This window comes from Petromyzon marinus, chromosome 70, assembly GCF_048934315.1.
Source record: "Petromyzon marinus isolate PM22_M1 ecotype Great Lakes invasive population chromosome 70, UKy_Petmar_22M1.pri1.0, whole genome shotgun sequence".
Classification (NCBI taxonomy): Eukaryota; Metazoa; Chordata; class Hyperoartia; order Petromyzontiformes; family Petromyzontidae; genus Petromyzon; species Petromyzon marinus.
In genome coordinates, this window is record NC_133736.1 from 3,189,754 (window position 1) to 3,211,429 (window position 21,676).

At 56.1% G+C, this 21,676-nt stretch overlaps 1 protein-coding gene across 1 annotated transcript in view; it reads right to left on the reverse strand.

Annotated features, from left to right (window-relative positions):
• Positions 1–1,583: 1,583 nt before the first annotated feature.
• The window catches only part of LOC116957127 (interleukin-1 receptor accessory protein-like 1-B), a 181,625-nt gene continuing 161,532 nt past the window's right edge, over positions 1,584–21,676 (reverse strand). Inside the window, exons 12-15 of the mRNA XM_076055253.1 lie at positions 15,402–15,569; positions 2,323–2,899; positions 1,980–2,037; positions 1,584–1,808 (exon numbers count right to left, since the gene is read on the reverse strand). Of these exons, the coding sequence (XP_075911368.1) occupies positions 1,584–1,808; positions 1,980–2,037; positions 2,323–2,899; positions 15,402–15,569 (1,028 nt within the window). The remainder of the gene's footprint in view (positions 1,809–1,979; positions 2,038–2,322; positions 2,900–15,401; positions 15,570–21,676) is intronic.

The window sequence follows — 21,676 nt, forward strand, 5'->3', positions numbered from 1 at the left end:
CAAGGTTTCCACGTTCACACGCCGTGTTAAACGCTTTTTTTTAAAACGTCGTGGGGTGCTAGCCGTGCCGGCGGTGCCGGCGGTGCCGGCGGTGCTGGCGGTGGTGGAGAGACAACCCAACAATTGCGCCAAAGCAACTTTGTATTGTTCCGCTTCCCCTCGCTCCCGTGACTTCTCTCTCCCTCTCTCTCTCTCTCCCCGGCCGCTCATGAGAGGAGAGAGCGGAGGATGCGAGTGCGTGACCTCGCCTCATCGCCGCGTAACCCCTACCGGACGTCGCACGCACACACGTGGTGGTGGTGGTGGTGGTGCGAGCGGATAACATGAGTGTGTGCGCGCGGGCGGGTGAGATCACACGGGATTGGCCGATAGCGTCACGTGCTCCCCCTCGCCTGGCCCTGCTGGGCCCCGAGCGAGTTTCCAATAACCTAGCAAGGCCAGCAGCAAGGAGTGCATCAACGGCTTTTTGTACCCGCTCGGCTCCAGTGGAAAAAACAACCCGGTACCGTGCTGGCCCCGTTCCAAATCAGATGTACCAGTGGAAAAAACAACCCGGTACCGTGGTGGTCCCGCTCAAACTCAGCTCGGATGTGCCAGTGGGAAAACAACCCGGTACCGTGCTGGCCCCGCTCCAAATCAGATGTACCAGTGGAAAAGCAACCCGGTACCATGCTGGCCCCGCTCCAGCTCAGCTCGGATGTGCCAGTGGGAAAACAACCCGGTACCGTGCTGGCCCCGCTCCAAATCAGATGTACCAGTGGGAAAACAACCCGGTACCGTGCCGGCCCCGCTCCAGCTCAGCTCGGATGTGCCAGTGGGAAAACAACCCGGTACCGTGCCGGCCCCGCTCCAGCTCAGCTCGGATGTGCCAGTGGGAAAACAACCCGGTACCGTGCCGGCCCCGCTCCAGCTCACATGTGCCAGTGGAAAAACAACCCGGTACCGTGCTGGCCCCGCTCCAAATCAGATGTACCAGTGGGAAAACAACCCGGTACCGTGCCGGCCCCGCTCCAGCTCAGCTCACATGTGCCAGTGGGAAAACAACCCGGTACCGTGCCGGCCCCGCTCCGGTTCGGCACGCACGCAACGCGCCCGGCGTGGTGGAAGCGTTCCAGTCGGGGGGGGGGGGGGGGCGGGGGGGCGGGGGGGCGGGGGGGCGGGGGGGGAAAAAAAAAAAAGGGAATTCCCCCTTCCACCGGACGACCGACGCCGGGCCCACGAACGCTCTCCCGTCCGCTCAGTTCCGCCTCAAACGAAAAAAAGAACGACCCCAAAAACGATAAACAACCTAGGGGGTGGTGGGGGGGGGTGGGGTAGGGGGGCGCTTGCGCGGCAAGCGAAGTCGCCTCTCCGCCTCTTACAAATCCTCGTCCTCAGCGTGCTCCTACTCATCGTGTTCCTCCTCCTCATCCTCATCATCCTCATCACCATCGTCGTCGTAGTAGTCCTCCCGTCGCCGTGGTTACCGCGACAAAACGGAGGAGGAGGAGGAGGAGGTGGCTGGGCTGGGCTGGGCTGGGCGGCGGGTTAGAGAGCGACGAGAATAGCAAAGTGCGGGATGGAGGGCGTGCTCGGCCGGCACGTCACCAGATCACGCTCGACATGCTGGTCTCGCGCGGGATCAGCGGCAGCAGGACGCTGCTGCCGCCCCCCGCAGCGTGGCCCAGCGTCGAGGCCGCCCCTCCACCTCCGCCGTCATCGTCCCCCAGGCCGAGGCCGCCGAGGCCGCTGCCAAGGCCCGCCGCCGCCGCCGCCGCCGGCCGGCCGTCGCGGCGCAAGCTGCCGCTGCCGCCGCCGCCGCCGGCCCCCTTGCCGCGGTGGCCGTTGGCGAGCGACACCGGCACGTTGCAGTACGTGTGGTGGCCGCCAAACGCCGTCAGTTCGGCGGCGGCGGCGGCGGCCGCGGCCGCGGCGGCGGCCGGCGGCTCGTCCTCCGCACCGCCGCCGCCGCCATCGAACGGCCGGTACGGCCGGCCCACGAACTCGCAGCTCCCGCCGCTGACGACGCCGCCGCCGCCGCCGCCGCTGCCGCCGTGCCTGCGGTAGCACGGGTTGTAAATGCTCCCGCCGCCGCCCAGGGCGCCGACGCCGCCGGCACCGCCCAGGGCACCGCCGCGGTGATCGTGGACGTTGGCGGGCAGCGTGGCCGATGGGTACGCAGCTACCGGGTACTGCTGGTTGTGCTGCTGCTGCTGCTGCTGCTGGTTGTGCTGCTGCTGCTGCTGCTGCTGTTGTTGTTGATGATGGCGCTGCTGCTGCTGCTGCTGCTGCTGCTGCTGGCGGTGACGGTGGTGGTGGTGATGGTGGTGGAGGTGGTGTTGCGAGAGCGGCCCCGGCGCGCCGGTGCCCGTGGCCGCCGCCGCCGCCGCCGCCGCCAGCATCACCGCCGCCTGGAACCCTCGGAGCGGCGACCCTCCGCCCGCGGGCCCCCCCGCCGGCCCCGCCGCGAGCCCCGTCCCCGGCCCCCCGCCGCCGCCGCCGCCGCCGCCGCCCTCCCCCTCGTCCAGCGCCGGGTCGACGCCGGCGAACTCCCGCTTCCTGGCGGGCATCTCGTAGCGCAGACGCTTCCAGAAGCCGGCGTCCTCTCGGGACGGTTCCCCGGCGCCGCCGCCGGCGCCACCGGCGCCACCGGCGGCGGCCCGCGGCGGCCGCTTCCAGCGGACGACGGAGAGGTGGCGGGCGGCGGCGCGCAGCGACTGCAGCTCGTGGTAGTTGACGAGCGAGCGGAGGTCGCCGCACTCGACGAGGACGACCCGCGTCGAGCCGTCCTCCAGGGCGACGCGCAGCGCCGGCTCCAGCGTGAAGAGGGACCAGCTGCGGCGGACCACGAACGCCGGCGTGAGCACCAGCAGCAGGCGGCGGCTCAGCTCGAGGGCCCGGGAGATGTCCTCGATGTAGGCTTGGGGCGAGGGGAGCGGCGGGGCGAGGGGAGCGGCGGGGCGGGAGCGGGCGGGAGCGGTTGGCGGAGGAGGTTGCGGGAGAGAGGGAAATAAGAGGATTGAGATGGAGGTGAAGTTGAGATGGCCGCGGAGAGGCCTGGTGGACAGGCCTGGTGGACAGGCCTGTCCGCCAGGCCTGTCCGCCAAGCCTGTCCACCAGGACCGTCCACCAGGACTGTCCACCAGGACTGTCCACCAGGACTGTCCACCAGGCCTGTCCACCAAGCCTGTCCACCAGGCCTCTACACCAAGCCTGTCCACCAGGCCTGTCCACCAAGCCTGTCCACCAAGCCTGTCCACTAGGCCTGTCCACCAGGACTGTCCACCAAGCCTGTCCACCAGGCCTCTACACCAAGCTTGTCCACCAGGCCTGTCCACCAGGCCTGTCCACCAGTCCTGTCCATCACACCTGTCCACCAGGCCTCTACACCAGGCCTGTCCACCAGGCCTGTCCACCAGTCCTGTCCATCAGACCTGTCCACCAAGCCTGTCCACCAAGCCTGTCCACCAAGCCTGTCCACCAGGCCTATCCACCAGACCTGTCCACCAGGCCTGTCCACCAAGCCTGTCCACCAAGCCTGTCTACCAAGCCTGTCTACCAAGCCTGTCCACCAGACCTGTCTACCAGGCCTATCCACCAGACCTGTCCACCAGGCCTGTCCACCAAGCCTGTCCACCAAGCCTGTCTACCAAGCCTGTCCACCAGACCTGTCCACCAGACCTGTCTACCAGGCCTATCCACCAGACCTGTCCACCAAGCCTGTCCACCAAGCCTGTCTACCAAGCCTGTCCACCAGACCTGTCTACCAGACCTGTCTACCAGACCTGTCCACCAGGCCTCTACACCAGGCCTGTCCACCAAGCCTGTCCACCAAGCCTGTCTACCAAGCCTGTCCACCAGACCTGTCCACCAGACCTGTCTACCAGGCCTATCCACCAGACCTGTCCACCAAGCCTGTCCACCAAGCCTGTCTACCAAGCCTGTCCACCAGACCTGTCCACGAAGCCTGACCACCAAGCTTGTCCACCAAGCCTGTCCACCAAGCCTGTCCACCAGGCCTGTCCACCAAGCCTCTCCACCAGGCCTGTCCACGAGGCCTGTCCACCAGACCTGTCCACCAGGATCGACCGCCAGTCTCTGGCCACCAGCCTGTGTGTCTCTAGACGCGTGTCTCTGTGTGTCTCTGTGTATCTCTGTCTCTGTGTGTCTCTGTGTGTCTCTGTGTCTCTAGACGCGTGTCTCTGTGTGTCTCTGTGTGTCTCTGTGTCTCTGTGTGTCTCTGTGTCTCTAGACGCGTGTCTCTGTGTGTCTCTGTGTCTCTGTGTCTCTAGCTGTATGTCTCTGTGTGTCTCTGTGTCTCTGTGTCTCTAGCTGTGTGTCTCTGTGTGTCTCTGTGTATCTCTGTGTGTCTCTGTGTATCTCTGTCTCTGTGTGTCTCTAGCTGTGTGTCACTGTGTGTCTCTGTATCTGTGTCTCTGGCCACGTGTCTCTGTGTGTCTCTGTGTATCTCTGTCTCTGTGTGTCTCTGTGTCTCTAGACGCGTGTCTCTGTGTGTCTCTGTGTGTCTCTGTGTCTCTGTGTATCTAGCTGTGTGTCTCTGTGTGTCTCTGTGTCTCTAGCTGTGTGTCTCTGTGTGTCTCTGTGTATCTCTGTGTGTCTCTGTGTATCTCTGTGTCTGTGTGTCTCTAGCTGTGTGTCTCTGTGTGTCTCTGTGTCTGTGTGTCTCTAGCTGTGTGTCTCTGTATCTGTGTCTCTGGCCACGTGTCTCTGTGTGTCTCTGTGTATCTCTGTCTCTGTGTGTCTCTAGCTGTGTGTCTATGTGTGTCTCTGTATCTGTGTCTCTGGCCACGTGTCTCTGTGTGTCTCTGTGTATCTCTGTCTCTGTGTGTCTCTAGCTGTGTGTCTCTGTGTCTCTAGACGCGTGTCACTGTGTGTCTCTGTGTGTCTCTGTGTGTCTGTGTCTCTAGCTGTGTGTCTCTGTGTGTCTCTGTGTGTCTCTGTGTCTCTGTGTCTTTAGCTGTGTGTCTCTGTGTGTCTCTGTGTATCTCTGTGTATCTCTGTGTCTGTGTGTCTCTAGCTGTGTGTCTCTGTGTATCTCTGTGTATCTTTGTCTCTGTGTGCCTCTAGCTGTGTGTCTCTGTGTGTCTCTGTATCTGTGTCTCTGGCCATGTGTCTCTGTGTGTCTCTGTGTATCTCTGTCTCTGTGTGTCTCTAGCTGTGTGTCTCTGTGTGTCTCTGTGTCTCTGGCCACGTGTCTCTGTGTGTCTCTGTGTATCTCTGTCTCTGTGTGTCTCTGTCTCTGTGTCTCTGGCCACGTGTCTCTGTGTGTCTCTGTGTATCTCTGTCTCTGTGTGTCTCTGTCTCTGTGTCTCTGGCCACGTGTCTCGGTGTGTCTCTGCGTGTCTCGGTGTCTCTTAGTATCTCTGTCTCTGTGTGTCTCTGGCCACGTGTCTCTGTGTGTCTCTGTGTATCTCTGTCTCTGTGTGTCTCTGGCCACGTGTCTCTGTGTGTCTCTGTGTATCTCTGTCTCTGTGTCTCTGCCACGTGTCTCTGTGTGTCTCTGCGTGTCTCAGTGTCTCTTTGTATCTCTGTCTCTGTGTGTCTCTGGCCACGTGTCTCTGTGTGTCTCTGCGTGTCTCGGTTTCTCTGCGTGTCTCTAGCTGTGTGTCTCTGTGTGTCTCTGTGTATCTCTGTGTCTCTGTGTTTCTCTAGCTGTGTGTCTCTGTGTGTCTCTAGACGCGTGTCTCTGTGTGTCTCTAGCTGTGTGTCTCTGTGTGTCTCTAGACGCGTGTCTCCGTGTGTCTCTGGCCACGTGTCTCTGTGTGTCTCGGTGTGTCTCTGCGTGTCTCTAGCTGTGTCTCTGTGTGTCTCTGTGAGTCTCTGTGTGTCTCTAGCTGTGTCTCTGCGTGTCTCTAGCTGTGTGTCTCTGTGTGTCTCTAGACGCGTGTCTCTGTATGTCTCTGGCCACGTGTCTCTGTGTGTCTCTGTGAGTCTCTGTGTGTCTCTAGCTGTGTCTCTGTGTGTCTCTAGCTGTGTGTCTCTGTGTGTCTCTAGACGCGTGTCTCTGTATGTCTCTGGCCACGTGTCTCTGTGTGTCTCTGCGTGTCTCTAGCTGTGTGTCTCTGTGTGTCTCTGTGAGTCTCTGTGTGTCTCTAGCTGTGTCTATGTGTGTCTCTAGCTGTGTGTCTCTGTGTGTCGCTGTGAGTCTCTAGCTGTGTGTCTCTAGCTGTGTGTCTCTGTGTGTCTCTGTGAGTCTCTGTGTGTCTCTAGCTGTGTCTCTGTGTGGCTGTAGCTGTGTGTCTCTGTGTATCTCTGTGTCTCTGTGTGTCTCTGTGTGTCGGTGTGTGTGTCTCTGGCTGTGTGTCTCTGCGTGTCTCTAGCTGTGTGTCTCTGCGTGTCTCTGTGAGTCTCTGTGTATCTATAGCTGTTTCTCTGTGTGTCTCTAGCTGTGTGTCTCTGTGTATCTCTGTGTGTCTCTGTGTGTCTCCGTGTGTCTCTAGCTGTGTGTCTCCGTGTCTCTAGCTGTGTGTCTCTGCGTGTCGCTGTGTGTCTCTGTGTGTGTCTGTGTGTCTCTGTGTGTGTCTCTGTGTGTCTCCAGCTGTGTCCCTGTGTATCTCTGTGTGTCTCTGTGTGTCTCTGTGTGTCTGTGTGTGTCTCTGTGTGTGTGTCTCTGTGTCTCTAGCTGTGTCTCTGTGTATCTCTGTGTGTCTGTGTGTGTCTCCGTGTGTCTCTGTGTATCTCTGTGTCTGTGTGTTTCTCTGTGTGTCTCTGTATATCTCTGTGTGTCTGTGTGTGTCTCTGTGTGTCCATGTGTGTCCGTGTGTGTCTCTGTGTGTCTCTGTATATCTCTGTGTGTCTGTGTGTGTCTCTGTGTGTCTCTGTGTATCTCTGTGTGTCTGTGTGTGTCTCTGTGTGTCTCTGTGTATCTCTGTGTGTCTGTGTATGTCTTTGTGTGCCTCTGTGTGTGTCTCTGTGTGTGTCTCTGTGTCTCTAGCTGTGTCTGTGTATCTTTGTGTGTCTCTGTGTGTCTGTGTGTGTGTCTCTGTGTGTCTCTGTGTATCTCTGTGTGTCTCTGTGTGTCTCTGTGTGTGTCTCTGTGTGTCTCTGTGTATCTCTGTGTGTCTGTGTGTGTCTCTGTGTGTCTCTGTGTGTGTCTCTGTGTGTGTCCCTGTGTCTCTAGCTGTGTCTCTGTGTATCTCTGTGTGTCTGTGTGTGTCTGTGCGTGTCTCTGTGTATATCTGTGTGTCTGTGTGTGTCTCTGTGTATATCTGTGTGTCTCTGTGTGTGTGTGTGTCTCTGGCTGTGTGTCTCTGTGTGTCTCTGGCTGTGAGTCTCTATACGTTGGCACTGGATGTATGCAGGGACACGTGCCGAATGCTAATGGGGTGTCACCGACTCGAAACGCCTCTCACTCAAGCACACACACGCAAATACACACACACGCACACACACGCAAATATACACACACACGCACGCAAATATACACACAGGCACACACACACACGCAAATATACACACACGCACACACACGCACACACACACGCACACACACACGCACACACACACGCACACACGCAAATATACACACACACACGCACACACACACACGCACACACGCTAATATACACAAACGCACACACACGCAAAGACACACACTTGCACACACGCAAATATACACACACGCACACACACACGCACGCAAATATGCACGCACGCACACACACACGCACACACGCAAATATATACACACGCACACACACGTACACACGCACACATACACACACGCACAAACGCAAATATACGCACACACACGCAAATATACACACACGCACACACACGCACACACACACGCACACACGCAAATATACACACACGCACACACACACACGCACACACACACACGCACACACACACACGCACACACACACGCACACACGCAAATATACACAACCGCACACACACACGCATACACACGCAAATATACACACACACGCACACACTCACACGCACACACGCAAATATACACAACCGCACACACGCACACACACACACACGCAAATATACACGCACACACACGCGTACACACACACACACGTACACACACACGCACACTCGCACACCCACACACCTTGCACGCTACGCCTAAAATGCGCAAAATAAATTGCCGCGTGTGTGTGCGTGCGTGCGGATTCACGCGTGCGTGCGCGTGTGCGTGCAGGTGGAGGAGTTCGTGCCAGACGTCATTCTACCACCGAGCCCGTCGGGAGCGGTGGCGCAGCGGTTAGCAGCGCCGCGCAGAGACCCGAGCTTCGATTCCCGCTCACGGCAACCAACACCACGCCAGTGACGATTGTCTGGACCGGTGCCTGGACCTCCGCTAGGTCGACTCGGCCTCAAATGAGCAACCTGGTGCTGCTGTGTGTGTGTGTGTGTGTAGCGAAGATCGCCGCTGTGGGGAGAGACAAAGGCGGCCGGGCGTGGTGGTGCTGGGCACCCACCCTTCATAGGCGCTACTCGCTAACAGCACTTGCCCCTACAGCCCTGTTAGAGGCTACGCGGGGGATCTTTGTCTGTGTATAGGTGCTGCTGCTGCTACTCGCTAACAGCACTTGCCCCTACAGCCCTGTTAGAGGCTACACGGGGGACCTTTGTCTGTGTATAGGTGCTGCTGCTACTCGCTAACAGCACTTGCCCCTACAGCCTGTTAGAGGCTACACGGGGGATCTTTGTCTCTGTATAGGTGGTGCTGCTACTCGCTAACAGCACTTGCCCCTACAGCCCTGTTAGAGGCTACACGGGGGATCTTTGTCTGTGTATAGGTGCTGCTGCTACTCGCTACTAACAGCACTTGCCCCTACAGCCCTGTTAGAGGCTACACGGGGGATCTTTGTCTGTGTATAGGTGCTGCTGCTACTCCCTACTAACAGCACTTGCCCCTACAGTCTGTTAGAGGCTACACGGGGGATCTTTGTCTGTGTATGTGTGTGTATGTGTACGTGTGTGCGTGTACGTGTGTGTATGAATTCGTGTGTACGTGTGTGCATACGTGTGTGTGTATGTGTACGTGTGTGCATGCGTGTGTACGTGTGTATATGTGTGTACGTGTGTGCGTGTGTATGTGTGCGTGCCTGTGCATTGTCCATCTGCAAGATGCGCCTGCCATTCTTCTTCCACTTCGGTGGTGGGTGTACACCCACGACCACATTCAAACCTAAGGTGGCCTGGTCTCAGCTTGCGGCTGGGGTTGGCATCGTCCCCCACTCCTCCTGATGTCGAGGGGAAATGGGCGAGGTGGTTTAGGACTGTGGCTCATGCAGCTGCAATGGCTGCTTTGGGTACACGGTCCAGACCCTGGCTGACAGAGGCGGTGTTCAGTCTGGCTGAGAAAAAGCGACAGGCCCACTGTCATCGGCTACAGAATCCCACGTCAGAGAATGAGGAGGCTTACCCATCAAAAAGGTAACCTGCAGCGCCACACCTATTACCATCATTATCCAATCTCCGACCCCCAGGAACAGGTTTGCAGATTTGCTGAGCATTTCTGTGAGGTCCTGGGGGAGGGGAAATCCCTCAGCCTGGAAAACATCATGGGACAAAGTGGGAATGACCCTGCTGAGGCTGCGGTGCCTCAAATATTGGAAGAAGAAGTCACCCCCTGTGAGTGGCTGGCTGAGGTGCCATCTGTTGAGGATGTACTGAAGGCGATCCAGAGTCTGAGACTAGGAAAGGCACCGGGCAGAGATGATCTCCCAAGCGAAATGCTGAGGGAGGGTGGCGTTTGTGCACAGACTGCCCTACATGACATCATAACAACAGTCTGGGCCACTGGACGGGTTCCGCAGGATTGGAAGATGCCCTGGTGGTCCCCCTCTTTAAGAAAGGGGACCGCACAGACTGTAACAACTACAGGGACATCTCACTCCTCAGTGTGCTGGGAAAGGTCCTGGCAAGGATTATTCAACATCGCCTTGCTAGGCACGCTGAGGAGAGGCTTGCGGAGCCCAAATGTGGTTTCAGGAAAGGGCGGTCCTGCACAGATGCCATATTTTCTGTCCGTCTGCTATAACAGAGGTGTAGGGAATTCCAGCAAGACCTACATCTCTGCTTTATTGACCTGGTCAAGGCCTATGATACCATCAGTAGGCCTGGGCTCTGGGTTGTTCTTAGTGCTTTTGGAGTACCTGACCCTCTGCTCACGATCATTAAGGACCTTCATGATGGTGAGCGGGCCCGGGTAAAACTACGTGGCCGGGAGTCGGAGCCATTCCCTGTACACCTTGGGGTGCGACAGGGATGTCCTCCGGCTCCCACATTATTTAACATCCATTTCGACCACGTAGTTCGTGAAGCCTTCGATGGCTGTACCGGAGGAATTCCCCATCTGGTACAGATATAATGCGAGGCTGATCGATGCCAATGGATGCAGTCAAGGGATGGCTCCCTCTTGCTCAACCACGTTATTATGTACGCCGATGATCTGGTAATTGCTGCCCGCTCAGAGGAGGAATTGCAGGCGTGTGTGCGTGTGTGCGTGCAAGTTGGCACAGTAGGGGGGCACAGGTGGTGCATCAGCCAGTCATCTCAGTCATCTCAGTCAGTCGACCCGTGGCACCTGCTGGGTCTGCCCCGTGACCTCCTGCCCTACGGGAGCGGTAGTGTAGCGGGTAGCGCTACGCTGCGCTATGATACCTGGTCGACCCGGGTTCGATTCCCAACATCAGCGACGATCATCTGAACCGGTCCCGGGCCACCCCTAGGTCGACTCAGCCTCAAACGAGTACCTGATTCCGACGTGTAAACACACCGTCACTAGGGGAGAGACAAAGGCGGCCGGGCGTGGTGTTGGCCGGCCACCCACCCACCCACCCCCCCCCCCCCCCCCACCCACCCCCCCCCCCCCTCCGTGTGCCGTGCCGGCCTTCGTAGGTGCTACTCGCCGACAGCACTTGCCGCTACAGCCTGTTAGAGGCTACACGGGGGATCTTTGTCTGTGTATAGGCGCTGCTACTCGCTAACAACACTTGCCCCTACAGCCTGTTAGAGGCTACACGGGGGATCTTTGTCTGTGTATAGGCGCTGCTACTCGCTAACAACACTTGCCCCTACAGCCTGTTAGAGGCTACACGGGGGATCTTTGTCTGTGTATAGGCGCTGCTACTAGCTAACAGCACTTGCCGCTACAGCCTGTTAGAGGCTACACGGGGGATCTTTGTCTGTGTATAGGCGCTGCTACTCGCTAACAACACTTGCCCCTGCAGTCTGTTAGAGGCTACACGGGGGATCTTTGTCTGTGTATAGGTGCTGCTGCTACTCGCTACTACTAACAGCACTTGCCCCTGCAGTCTGTTAGAGGCTACACGGGGGATCTTTGTCTGTGTATAGGTGCTGCTGCTACTCGCTACTACTAACAGCACTTGCCCCAGCAGTCTGTTAGAGGTTACACGGGGGATCTTTGTCTGTGTATAGGCGCTGCTACTCGCTACTACTAACAGCACTTGCCCCAGCAGTATGTTAGAGGCTACACGGGGGATCTTTGTCTGTGTATAGGTGCTGCTGCTACTCGCTACTACTAACAGCACTTGCCCCAGCAGTCTGTTAGAGGCTACACGGGGGATCTTTGTCTGTGTATAGGTGCTGCTGCTACTCGCTACTACTAACAGCACTTGCCCCAGCAGTCTGTTAGAGGCTACACGGGGGATCTTTGTCTGTGTATAGGCGCTGCTACTCGCTACTACTAACAGCACTTGCCCCAGCAGTCTGTTAGAGGCTACACGGGGGATCTTTGTCTGTGTATAGGCGCTGCTACTCGCTACTACTAACAGCACTTGCCCCAGCAGTCTGTTAGAGGCTACACGGGGGATCTTTGTCTGTGTATAGGTGCTGCTGCTACTCGCTACTACTAACAGCACTTGCCCCAGCAGTCTGTTAGAGGCTACACGGGGGATCTTTGTCTGTGTATAGGCGCTGCTACTCGCTACTACTAACAGCACTTGCCCCAACAGTTTGCTAGAGGCTACACGGGGGATCTTTGTCTTTGTGTGCGTGCGTGAGTGCGTGCGTGCGTGCGTATCGCCTCGAGCGTGCCCTCAAAAGTTCGGATCAATTTGGCGGATGCGTTAAAACACGCGGCACAGCAGACGAATCACTTAACAATGACGGAGAGAGAGAGAGGGAGGGAGTGTGAGGGGGGGAGAGAGAGAGAGATAGAGAGAGAGAGAGACACGCGATCCTATCTCTCTGGCTCGCGTGAGACACGCAAGAGAGAGAGACAGAGACACACACACAGAGAGCCATTCCTGGCTCACCTGGGTCACCGTGGCTCTCAATGGCTCGCGTGACCCACTGGCAACCGCGCGTTCAAAAATACATGAGAAGGGATTTTTTTGGTTTTGTTGTGTTAAAAAAAATGGTTTTCACTTTTTGATCGGCGCAGCTTCCTGAATTATTAAAATTATAGAAGCACCACCCACCCCTCCCCCCCCCCCCCCCCGTGTCTCCACCCCTCTCTCTCTCTGTGGGGTTCACAATGGTCGTGTCGGAGACACTGAGAGTCTGGGTTCAAGCCCTGGGTCTGGGTGTCTCTCTCTCTCTCTGTGGGGTTCACGATGGCCGTGTCGGAGACACTGAGAGTCTGGGTTCAAGCCCTGGGTCTGGGTGTCTCTCTCTCTCTGTGGGGTTCACGATGGCCTTGTCAGAGACACTGAGAGTCTGGGTTCGAGCCCTGGGTCTGGGTGTCTCTCTCTGTGGGTTCACGATGGTCGTATCGGAGACACTGAGAGTCTGGGTTCGAGCCCTGGGTCTGGGTGTCTCTCTCTCTCTGTGGGGTTCACGATGGCCGTTTCAGAGACACTGAGAGTCTGGGTTCGAGCCCTGGGTCTGGGTGTCTCTCTCTCTCTCTGTGGGTTCACGATGCCGTGTCAGAGACACTGAGAGTCTGGATTAGAGTCCTGGGTCTGGGTGTCTCTCTCTCTCTCAAGGAGTTGTTGTTGTTGTGGTGGTGGTGGTGATCGAATGGTGAGCCAGTGAGCGAGAGAGTGGTGAGCGAGTGAGCGAGTACTGAGTGGTTGGCGAGTGAGGGAGTGGTGAGTGGGTGTGTGAGTGGTGAGTAAGTGGGTGAGTGGGTGAGTGGATGAGTAGGTGAGTGAATGGGTGAGCGAGTGGGTGGGTGAGTGGGTGAGTGTGTGAATGGTCAGTGAGTGGGTGAGAGAGTGAGTGTGTTAGTGAGTGGGTGGGTGAGTGAATGAATGGGTGAGTGAGTGAGTGAGCGAGCGAGTGAGTGAGTGGGTGAGTGAGTGGGTGAGTGAGTGGGTGGGTGAGTGAATGAGTGGGTGAGTGAGTGAGTGAGTGACTGAGTGAGTGAGTGGGTGAGTGAGTGAGTGAGTGGGTGAGTGAGTGAGTGGGTGGGTAAGTGAGTGAGCGAGTGGGTGAGTGAGTGAGTGAGTGGGTGAGTGAGTGAGTGGGTGGGTAAGTGAGTGAGTGATTGATTGGGTGAGTGGGTGAGTGAGTGAGTGTGTGGATGAATGAGTGGGTGAGTGAGTGGGTGAGTGAGTGAGTGTGTAAGTGGGTGAGTGAGTGAGTATGTGATTGAGTGGGTGAGTGAGTGAGTGAGTGGGTGGGTGAGTGAGTGAGTGTGTGAGTGAGTGTGTGAGTGGGTGAGTGAGTGAGTGTGTGAGTGAATGTGTGAGTGGGTGAGTGAGTAAGTGGTTGTGTGAGTGGGTGAATTAGTGAGTGAGTGTGTGAGTGGGTGAGTGAGTGTGTGATTGAGTGAGTGAGTGAATGAGTGAGTGGGTGAGTGAGTGAGTCAGTGTGTGAGTGAGTGTGTGAGTGGGTGAGTGAGTGAGTGTGTGAGTGAGTGAGTGTGTGAGTGAGTGATTGAGTGAGTGAGTGGGTGAGTGAGTGTGTGAGTGTGTGAGTGAGTGAGTGGATGAGTGATTGAGTGAGTGTGTGAGTGAGTGAGTCTGTGAGTGAGTGAGTGTGTGAGTGAGTGAGTGGGTGAGTAAGTGAGTGAGTGTGTGATTGAGTAAGTGAGTGAGTGTGTGATTGAGTAAGTGAGTGAGTGTGTGAGTGAGTGAGTGTGTGAGTGAGTTAGCGAGTGGATGGGTGAGTGAGTGGATGAGTGAGTGAGTGAGTGTGTGAGTGAGTGGGTGAGTGTGTGAGTGAGTGAGTGAGTGGGTGAGTAGGTGAGTGTGTGAGTGGATGAGTGAGTGAGTCAGTGTGTGAGCGAGTGAGTGGTTGAGTGAGTGTGTGAGTGAGTGAGTGTGTGAGTGTGTGTGAGTGAGTTAGCGAGTGGATGAGTGAGTGTGTGAGTGGGTGAGTGAGTGTGTGTGTGAGTGTGTGTGTGAGTGAGTTAGCGAGTGAGTGAGTGAGTGGTTGAGTGAGTGTCTGAGTGAGTGAGTGGTTGAGTGAGTGTGTGAGTGGATGAGTGAGTGAGTGTGTGAGTGTGTGTGTGAGTGTGTGTGTGTGAGTGAGTTAGCGAGTGGATGAGTGAGTGAGTGGATGAGTGTGTGAGTGTGTGAGCGAGTGGGTGAGTGAGTGGGTAAGTGAGTGAGTGAGTGTGTGAGTGAGTGAGTGTGTGAGTGTGTGTGAGTGAGTTAGCGAGTGGGTGAGTGACTGAGTGAGTTGGTAAGTGAGTGAGTGAGCGAGCGGCGGTGAGCGTTACTATTGGCTGGGATGAGGTCCCGGTCAGGGATGAAGAGTGTGTGAGTGTGTGAGTGAGTGGGTGAGTGAGTGTGTGAGTGTGTGAGTGAGTGAGTGTCTGAGTGAGTGAGTGAGTGTGTGAGTGAGTGGATGAGTGAGTGAGTGTCTGAGTGAGTGTGTGAGTGTGAGTGAGTGAGTTAGCGAGTGGGTGAGTGACTGGATAAGTGAGTGAGTGAGCGAGCGGTGGTGAGCGTTACTATTGGCTGGGATGAGGTCCCGGTCAGGGATGAAGAGTGTGTGAGTGAGTGAGTGGGTGAGTGGGTGAGTGAGTGAGTGTGTGAGTGGGTGAGTGAGTGAGTGAGTGTGTGAGTGAGTCTGTGAGTGAGTTAGCGAGTGGGTGAGTGAGTGTGTGTGTGAGTGAGTGTGTGAGTGAGTGGGTGAGTGACTGGGTAAGTGAGTGTGTGAGTGTGTGAGTGAGTGAGTGTCTGAGTGAGTGAGTGTGTGAGTGAGTGGAAGAGTGAGTGAGTGGATGAGTGAGTGTGTGAGTGTGTGAGTGAGTGAGTTAGCGAGTGGGTGAGTGACTGGGTAAGTGAGTGAGTGAGCGAGCGGTGGTGAGCGTTACTATTGGCTGGGATGAGGTCCCGGTCAGGGATGAAGAGTGTGTGAGTGTGTGAGTGGGTGAGTGAGTGAGTGTGTGAGTGGGTGAGTGAGTGGATGAGTGTGTGAGTGTGTGAGCGAGTGGGTGAGTGAGTGAGTGTGTGAGTGTGTGAGTGAGTGGGTGAGTGACTGGGTAAGTGAGTGAGTGAGTGAGCGGCGAGCGTTACTATTGGCTGGGATGAGGTCCCGGTCAGGGATGAAGAGACGGTATCCATAGTGACGCTCCAGCACGTCGGGCAGCAGCTCCAGGACGAGGTCGTCATGGCAACCGTCTCCGCTCCACGATGCCGGCTCGGAGCGTGTGTAGGAGACAAAGGCGTCGTACTCCTTGTTGTCTACATAGACACAGACACACAGTGAGACAGTGAGACAGACACAGAGAGACAGAGACACATAGACAGTGAGACAGAGACACACAGTGAGACAGAGACACACAGTGAGACAGAGACACAGAGTGAGACAGAGACACACAGTGAGACACACAGTGAGACAGTGAGACAGAGACACATAGACAGTGAGACAGAGAGACAGAGACAGAGACACACAGAGACAGTGAGACAGAGACAGAGAGACAGAGAGACAGAGACACATAGACAGAGACACACAGAGACACACAGAGACACACAGAGACAGTGAGACAGAGACAGAGAGACAGAGACACATAGACAGTGAGACAGAGAGACACAGTGAGACAGAGACAGACACAGAGACACACAGAGACACAGAGACAGTGAGACAGAGAGACAGAGACAAAGGCGTCGTACTCCTTGTTGACTACACACACACAGAGACAATGAGACAGAGACAATGAGACAGAGACACACAGTGAGACAGAGACACAGAGACAGAGAGACAGAGACACATAGACAGTGAGACAGAGAGACAGAGAGACACACAGAGACACACAGACACAGTGAGACAGACACAGACAGACAGAGAGACACACAGACACACAGTGAGACAGAGACACACAGACACACAGTGAGACAGAGACACATAGACAGTGACACAGAGACACACATAGACAGTGACACAGAGAGACAGAGACAAAGGCGTCGTACTCCTTGTTGTCTACACACACACAGACACACAGTGAGACAGAGACAGACACAGAGAGACAGAGAGACAGTGAGACAGAGACACAGAGACATAGAGACAGAGACACATAGACAGTGAGACAGAGAGACAGAGAGACACACAGAGACACACAGAGACACACAGAGACATAGAGACAGAGAGACATAGACAGTGAGACAGAGAGACAGAGAGACACACAGAGAAACACAGAGACAGTGAGACAGACAGACACAGTGAGACAGAGACAGAGAGACAGAGACAAAGGCGTCGTACTCCTTGTTGTCTACACACACACAGAGACACAGTGAGACAGAGACAATGAGACAGAGACACATAGACAGTGAGACAGAGAGACAGAGAGACACACAGAGACACACAGTGAGACAGAGAGACACAGAGACACACAGTGAGACAGTGACACACAGTAACAGTGACACAGAGACACACAGTGAGACAGAGACACAGTGACAGTGAGACAGAGACAGAGAGACAGAGACAAAGGCGTCGTACTCCTTGTTGTCTACACACACAGAGACACACAGTGAAACAGACAGAGAGACAGAGAGACAGTGAGACAGAGACACAGAGACAGAGAGACAGAGACACATAGACAGTGAGACAGAGAGACACACAGAGACACACAGAGACAGTGAGACAGAGACAGAGAGACAGAGAGACAAAGACAAAGGCGTCGTACTCCTTGTTGTCTACACACACACAGAGACAATGAGACAGAGACACACAGTGAGACAGAGAGACACAGAGACACACAGTGAGACAGTGACACACAGTGACAGTGAGACAGAGACACAGAGACAGAGACACAGAGACAGAGAGACAGAGAGACAGAGACAGACACACAGAGAGACAGAGACAGAGAGAGAGACAGAGAGACAGACACACAGAGAGACAGAGACACAGAGACACAGAGACAGTGAGACAGTGAGACAGTGACAGTGAGACAGAGACACAGAGACAGAGAGACACAGAGAGACAGAGACAGACACAGAGAGACAGAGACACAGGCGTCGTACTCCTTGTTGTCTACAGACACACACAGACAGTGAGACAGAGACACAGTGAGACATAGACAGAGAGACACACACAGAGAGACAGACAGACAGAGAGACAGACAGACAGACACACACAGAGAGACAGACACAGAGACAGAGACACACAGAGAGACAGACACAGAGACAGAGATACAGAGACACACAGTGAGACAGAGAGACACAGACAGAGAGACAGACAGAGACAGAGAGACAGAGACACACAGAGAGACAGAGAGACAGAGACAGACACAGAGACAAAGGCGTCATACTCCTTGTTGTCTACATAGACACACACAGAGACACACAGTGAGACAGACAGAGAGACAGACAGTGAGACAGACACACAGTGAGACAGACAGAGAGACAGAGACACACAGTGAGACAGACAGAGACAGAGAGACAGAGACAAAGGCGTCGTACTCCTTGTTGTCTACATAGACAGACACAGAGACAGTGAGACAGAGACACAGAGACAGAGAGACAGAGACAGACAGTGAGACAGAGAGACAGAGAGACAGACACAGAGACAGAGACACACAGAGACAGTGAGACAGAGAGACAGAGACACAGACAGAGACACATAGACACACAGAGACACAGACACAGACACAGACAGAGACACGTAAATAGACACGCAGACACAGACAGAGACATAGGCACAGACAGAGACACAGACAGAGACACATAGACACAGACAGAGACACAGAGACAGACACATAGACACACAGACACAGACAAAGACACAGATACAGACACATAGACACACACAGAGACACAGACAGAGACACACAGAGAGACACACAGACAAAGACACATAGACACAAAGACAACGACACATAGACACACAGACACAGATAGAGACACAGAAACACAGACATAGACACACAGACACAGACAAAGACACACAGACACACAGACACATAGACACACAAACCCAGACAAAGACACACAGACACATAGAGACACAGACACAGACAAAGACACATAGACACACAGACACAGCCAAAGAAACATAGACATACAGACAAAGACACATAGACACACACAGATACACAGACAAAGACACGTAGACACACAGACAGAGAGAGAGACAAAGACACACAGACACAGACAGAGACACAGACAAAGACACATACACACAGAGAGACACAGGGACAGAGGGACAGACAGAGAGAGACACAGAGAGACACACACAGAGACACACGGACAGAGACACAGAGAGTGACAGAGACAGACAGAGAGACACACCGACAAACACAGAGACGCACAGAGACATACACAGATAGACACAGAGACAGAGACACAGGGACAGACACAGAGACACACAGAGAGTCAGAGACATACACAGAGAGACACACAGAGACACACACAGAGAGAGACAGATACAGACGCAGAGACAGACGCAGAGAGATACACCGACAAACAAAGACACAGAGACACAGAGACAGACACAGAGAGACACACCGACAAACACAGAGACACACAGAGACATACACAGAGAGACACAGAGACAGAGACACAGGGACAGACGCAGAGACACACAGAGAGTCAGAGACATACACAGAGAGACACACAGAGAGTCAGAGACATACACAGAGAGACACACAGAGAGTCAGAGACATACACAGAGAGACACACAGAGACACACACAGACAGAGACAGATACAGACACAGAGACACGCACAGAGACACACAGAGAGTCAGAGACATACACAGAGAGACACACAGAGACACGCACAGACAGAGACAGATACAGACACAGAGACACGCACAGAGACACACAGAGACACATAGACAGCCAGTGGAAGGCTTTGCGACTGTAGGGGCAGCATCACGCCCGGCCGCCTTTGTCTCCCCAGTGGTGATGTTTACTACACACATAGCACTATCTACACCCACCCACACCTACCCACACGCCTAATTAAGTTCACCAATTCACGCTTACACACTCACCTACTCACACCCTCCCACCAACACCTACCTACTCACACCCACTTACACCCACCCACTCACCCACACACACCCACCTAATCACACCCACCAACCCACCCACACATCCACCCACACCCACCTACCCACTCACCCACCCACACCCACTCACACCCACCAACCCACCCACACCCACCAACCCACCCACCCACTCACTCACCCACACCCACCAACCCACCCACCCAATCACTCACCCACCCAACCACACCCACCCAACCACACCCACCAACCCACCCACCAACCCACCCACCAACCCACCCACCAACCCACACACCCACCCACACCGACCAACCCACCTATCCACTCACCTACCCACCCACACCCACCAACCCACTCACCCACTCACCCACCCACCCACCAACCCACCAACCCACTCACCCACTCAGCCACCAACCCACCCACCCACCCACCAACCCACACACCCACCCACACCCACCAACCCACCTATCCACTCACCTACCCACCCACACCCACCAACCCACTCACCCACTCACCCACCCACCCACCAACCCACTCACCCACTCAGCCACCAACCCACCCACCCACACTCACTCACTCACCCACACCTACCAACCCAAAAACTCACCCACCCACACCCACCCACCCACCCACCAACCCACCAACACCCACCAACCCACCCACCCACTCACTCACCCACCCACACCCACCAACCCACCCATCCACTCAACCACCCACACCCACCAACCCACCCGCCCACACCCACCAACCCACCCACCCACTCACCCACTCACCCACACCCACCAACCCACCCACCAACCAACCCACCCACTCACGCACCCACACCCACCAACCCACCCACCCACACCCACCAACCCACCCACCCACTCACCCACTCACCCACACCCACCAACCCACCCACCAACCGACCCACCCACCAACCAACCCACCCACCCACTCACCCACACCCACCCACTCACCCACTCACCCACACCCACCAACAGACCCACCCACCAACCCACCCACACGCTGCATACGACTCGTAGGCCAAGGGGAAAGCGACCTCTAAGCAGTGAATCTTCAGCGCGTGGAGGGGTGAGTGGGTGAGGGGTGAGTGGGTGAGGGGTGAGTGGGAGAGGGGTGAGGGGTGAGAAGGTGAGTGGGTGAGGGTTGAGGGGGTGAGCGGTAAGTGGGTGAGGAGGCGAGTGGGTGAGTGGGCGAGTGGGTGAGTGGGTGAGGGGTGAGGGGTGAGGGGTGAGTGGGTGAGTGGGTGAGTGGTGAGAGGGTGAGGGGGTGAGGGGATGAGTGGGTGAGTGGGTGGGTGAGGGGGTGAGGGGTGAGGGGTGAGGGGTGAGTGGGTGAGGGGTGAGAGGGTGAGAGGGTGAGTGGGTGAGGGGGTGAGGGGGTGAGTGGGTGAGGGGGTGAGTGGGTGAGTGGGTGAGTGGGTGAGGGGGTGAGGGGGTGAGTGGGTGAGTGGGTGGATGAGTGAGTGGGTGAGGGGGTGAGGGGGTGAGTGGGTGAGTGGGTGAGTGGGTGAGTGGGTGGATGAGTGAGTGGGTGAGTGGGTGAGGGGTGAGGGGGTGAGTGGGTGAGTGGGTGAGGTGGTGAGGTGAGTGAGTGGGTGAGTGGGTGAGTGGGTGAGGAGGTGAGTGGGTGAGTGGTGAGGTGCGAGACACGGGGGGAGGGAACTACCATGGGTGGAGTCAGGCCGTGATCCGCTAACCCCTTCGCGGAGCCGCTCAGGAGCGGGGGTGGACGAACTGAAAATCTTAAAATAAACAATCGATTTCATTTAGTTTGTTATTGATTAATCGTTGGCCCAGGGTGCAAGAGGCACCCGGCACCGGCTGAGCATATTATTGATCGGGAGGTAAGCCCACACTAGCTTGGGGCCTACAGCTTCCCACACCTCACCGCCATGCCTCCATGCCCCCTGCATTCTTCTGTTCAAGAGAAGAGCCACTCCCTGTTGTTTGGCAGTCTCCTGCCCCGATTGGAGGACTGTCCACCGCTCATGGTGGCAGGAGCCAGAGCCGGTCCGTCGGACCTCCTGAATACCGCAGAGATCCACTGCAGGCTGACTCCCCCTGTCATTACCTCCCGTGGCCACCAGTCCTCTCGCACTGCAGGCTGACTCCCCTGTCATCACCTCCCGTGGCCACCAGTCCATTCACACTGCAGCCTGACTCCCCTGTTATTACCTCCCGTGGCCACCAGTCCACTCGCACTGCAGGCTGACTCCCCTGTCATTACCTCCCGTGGCCACCAGTCTACTCACACTGCAGGCTGACTCCCCTGTTATTACCTCCCGTGGCCACCAGTCCACTCACACTCACAGCTGACTCCCCTGTCATTACCTCCCGTGG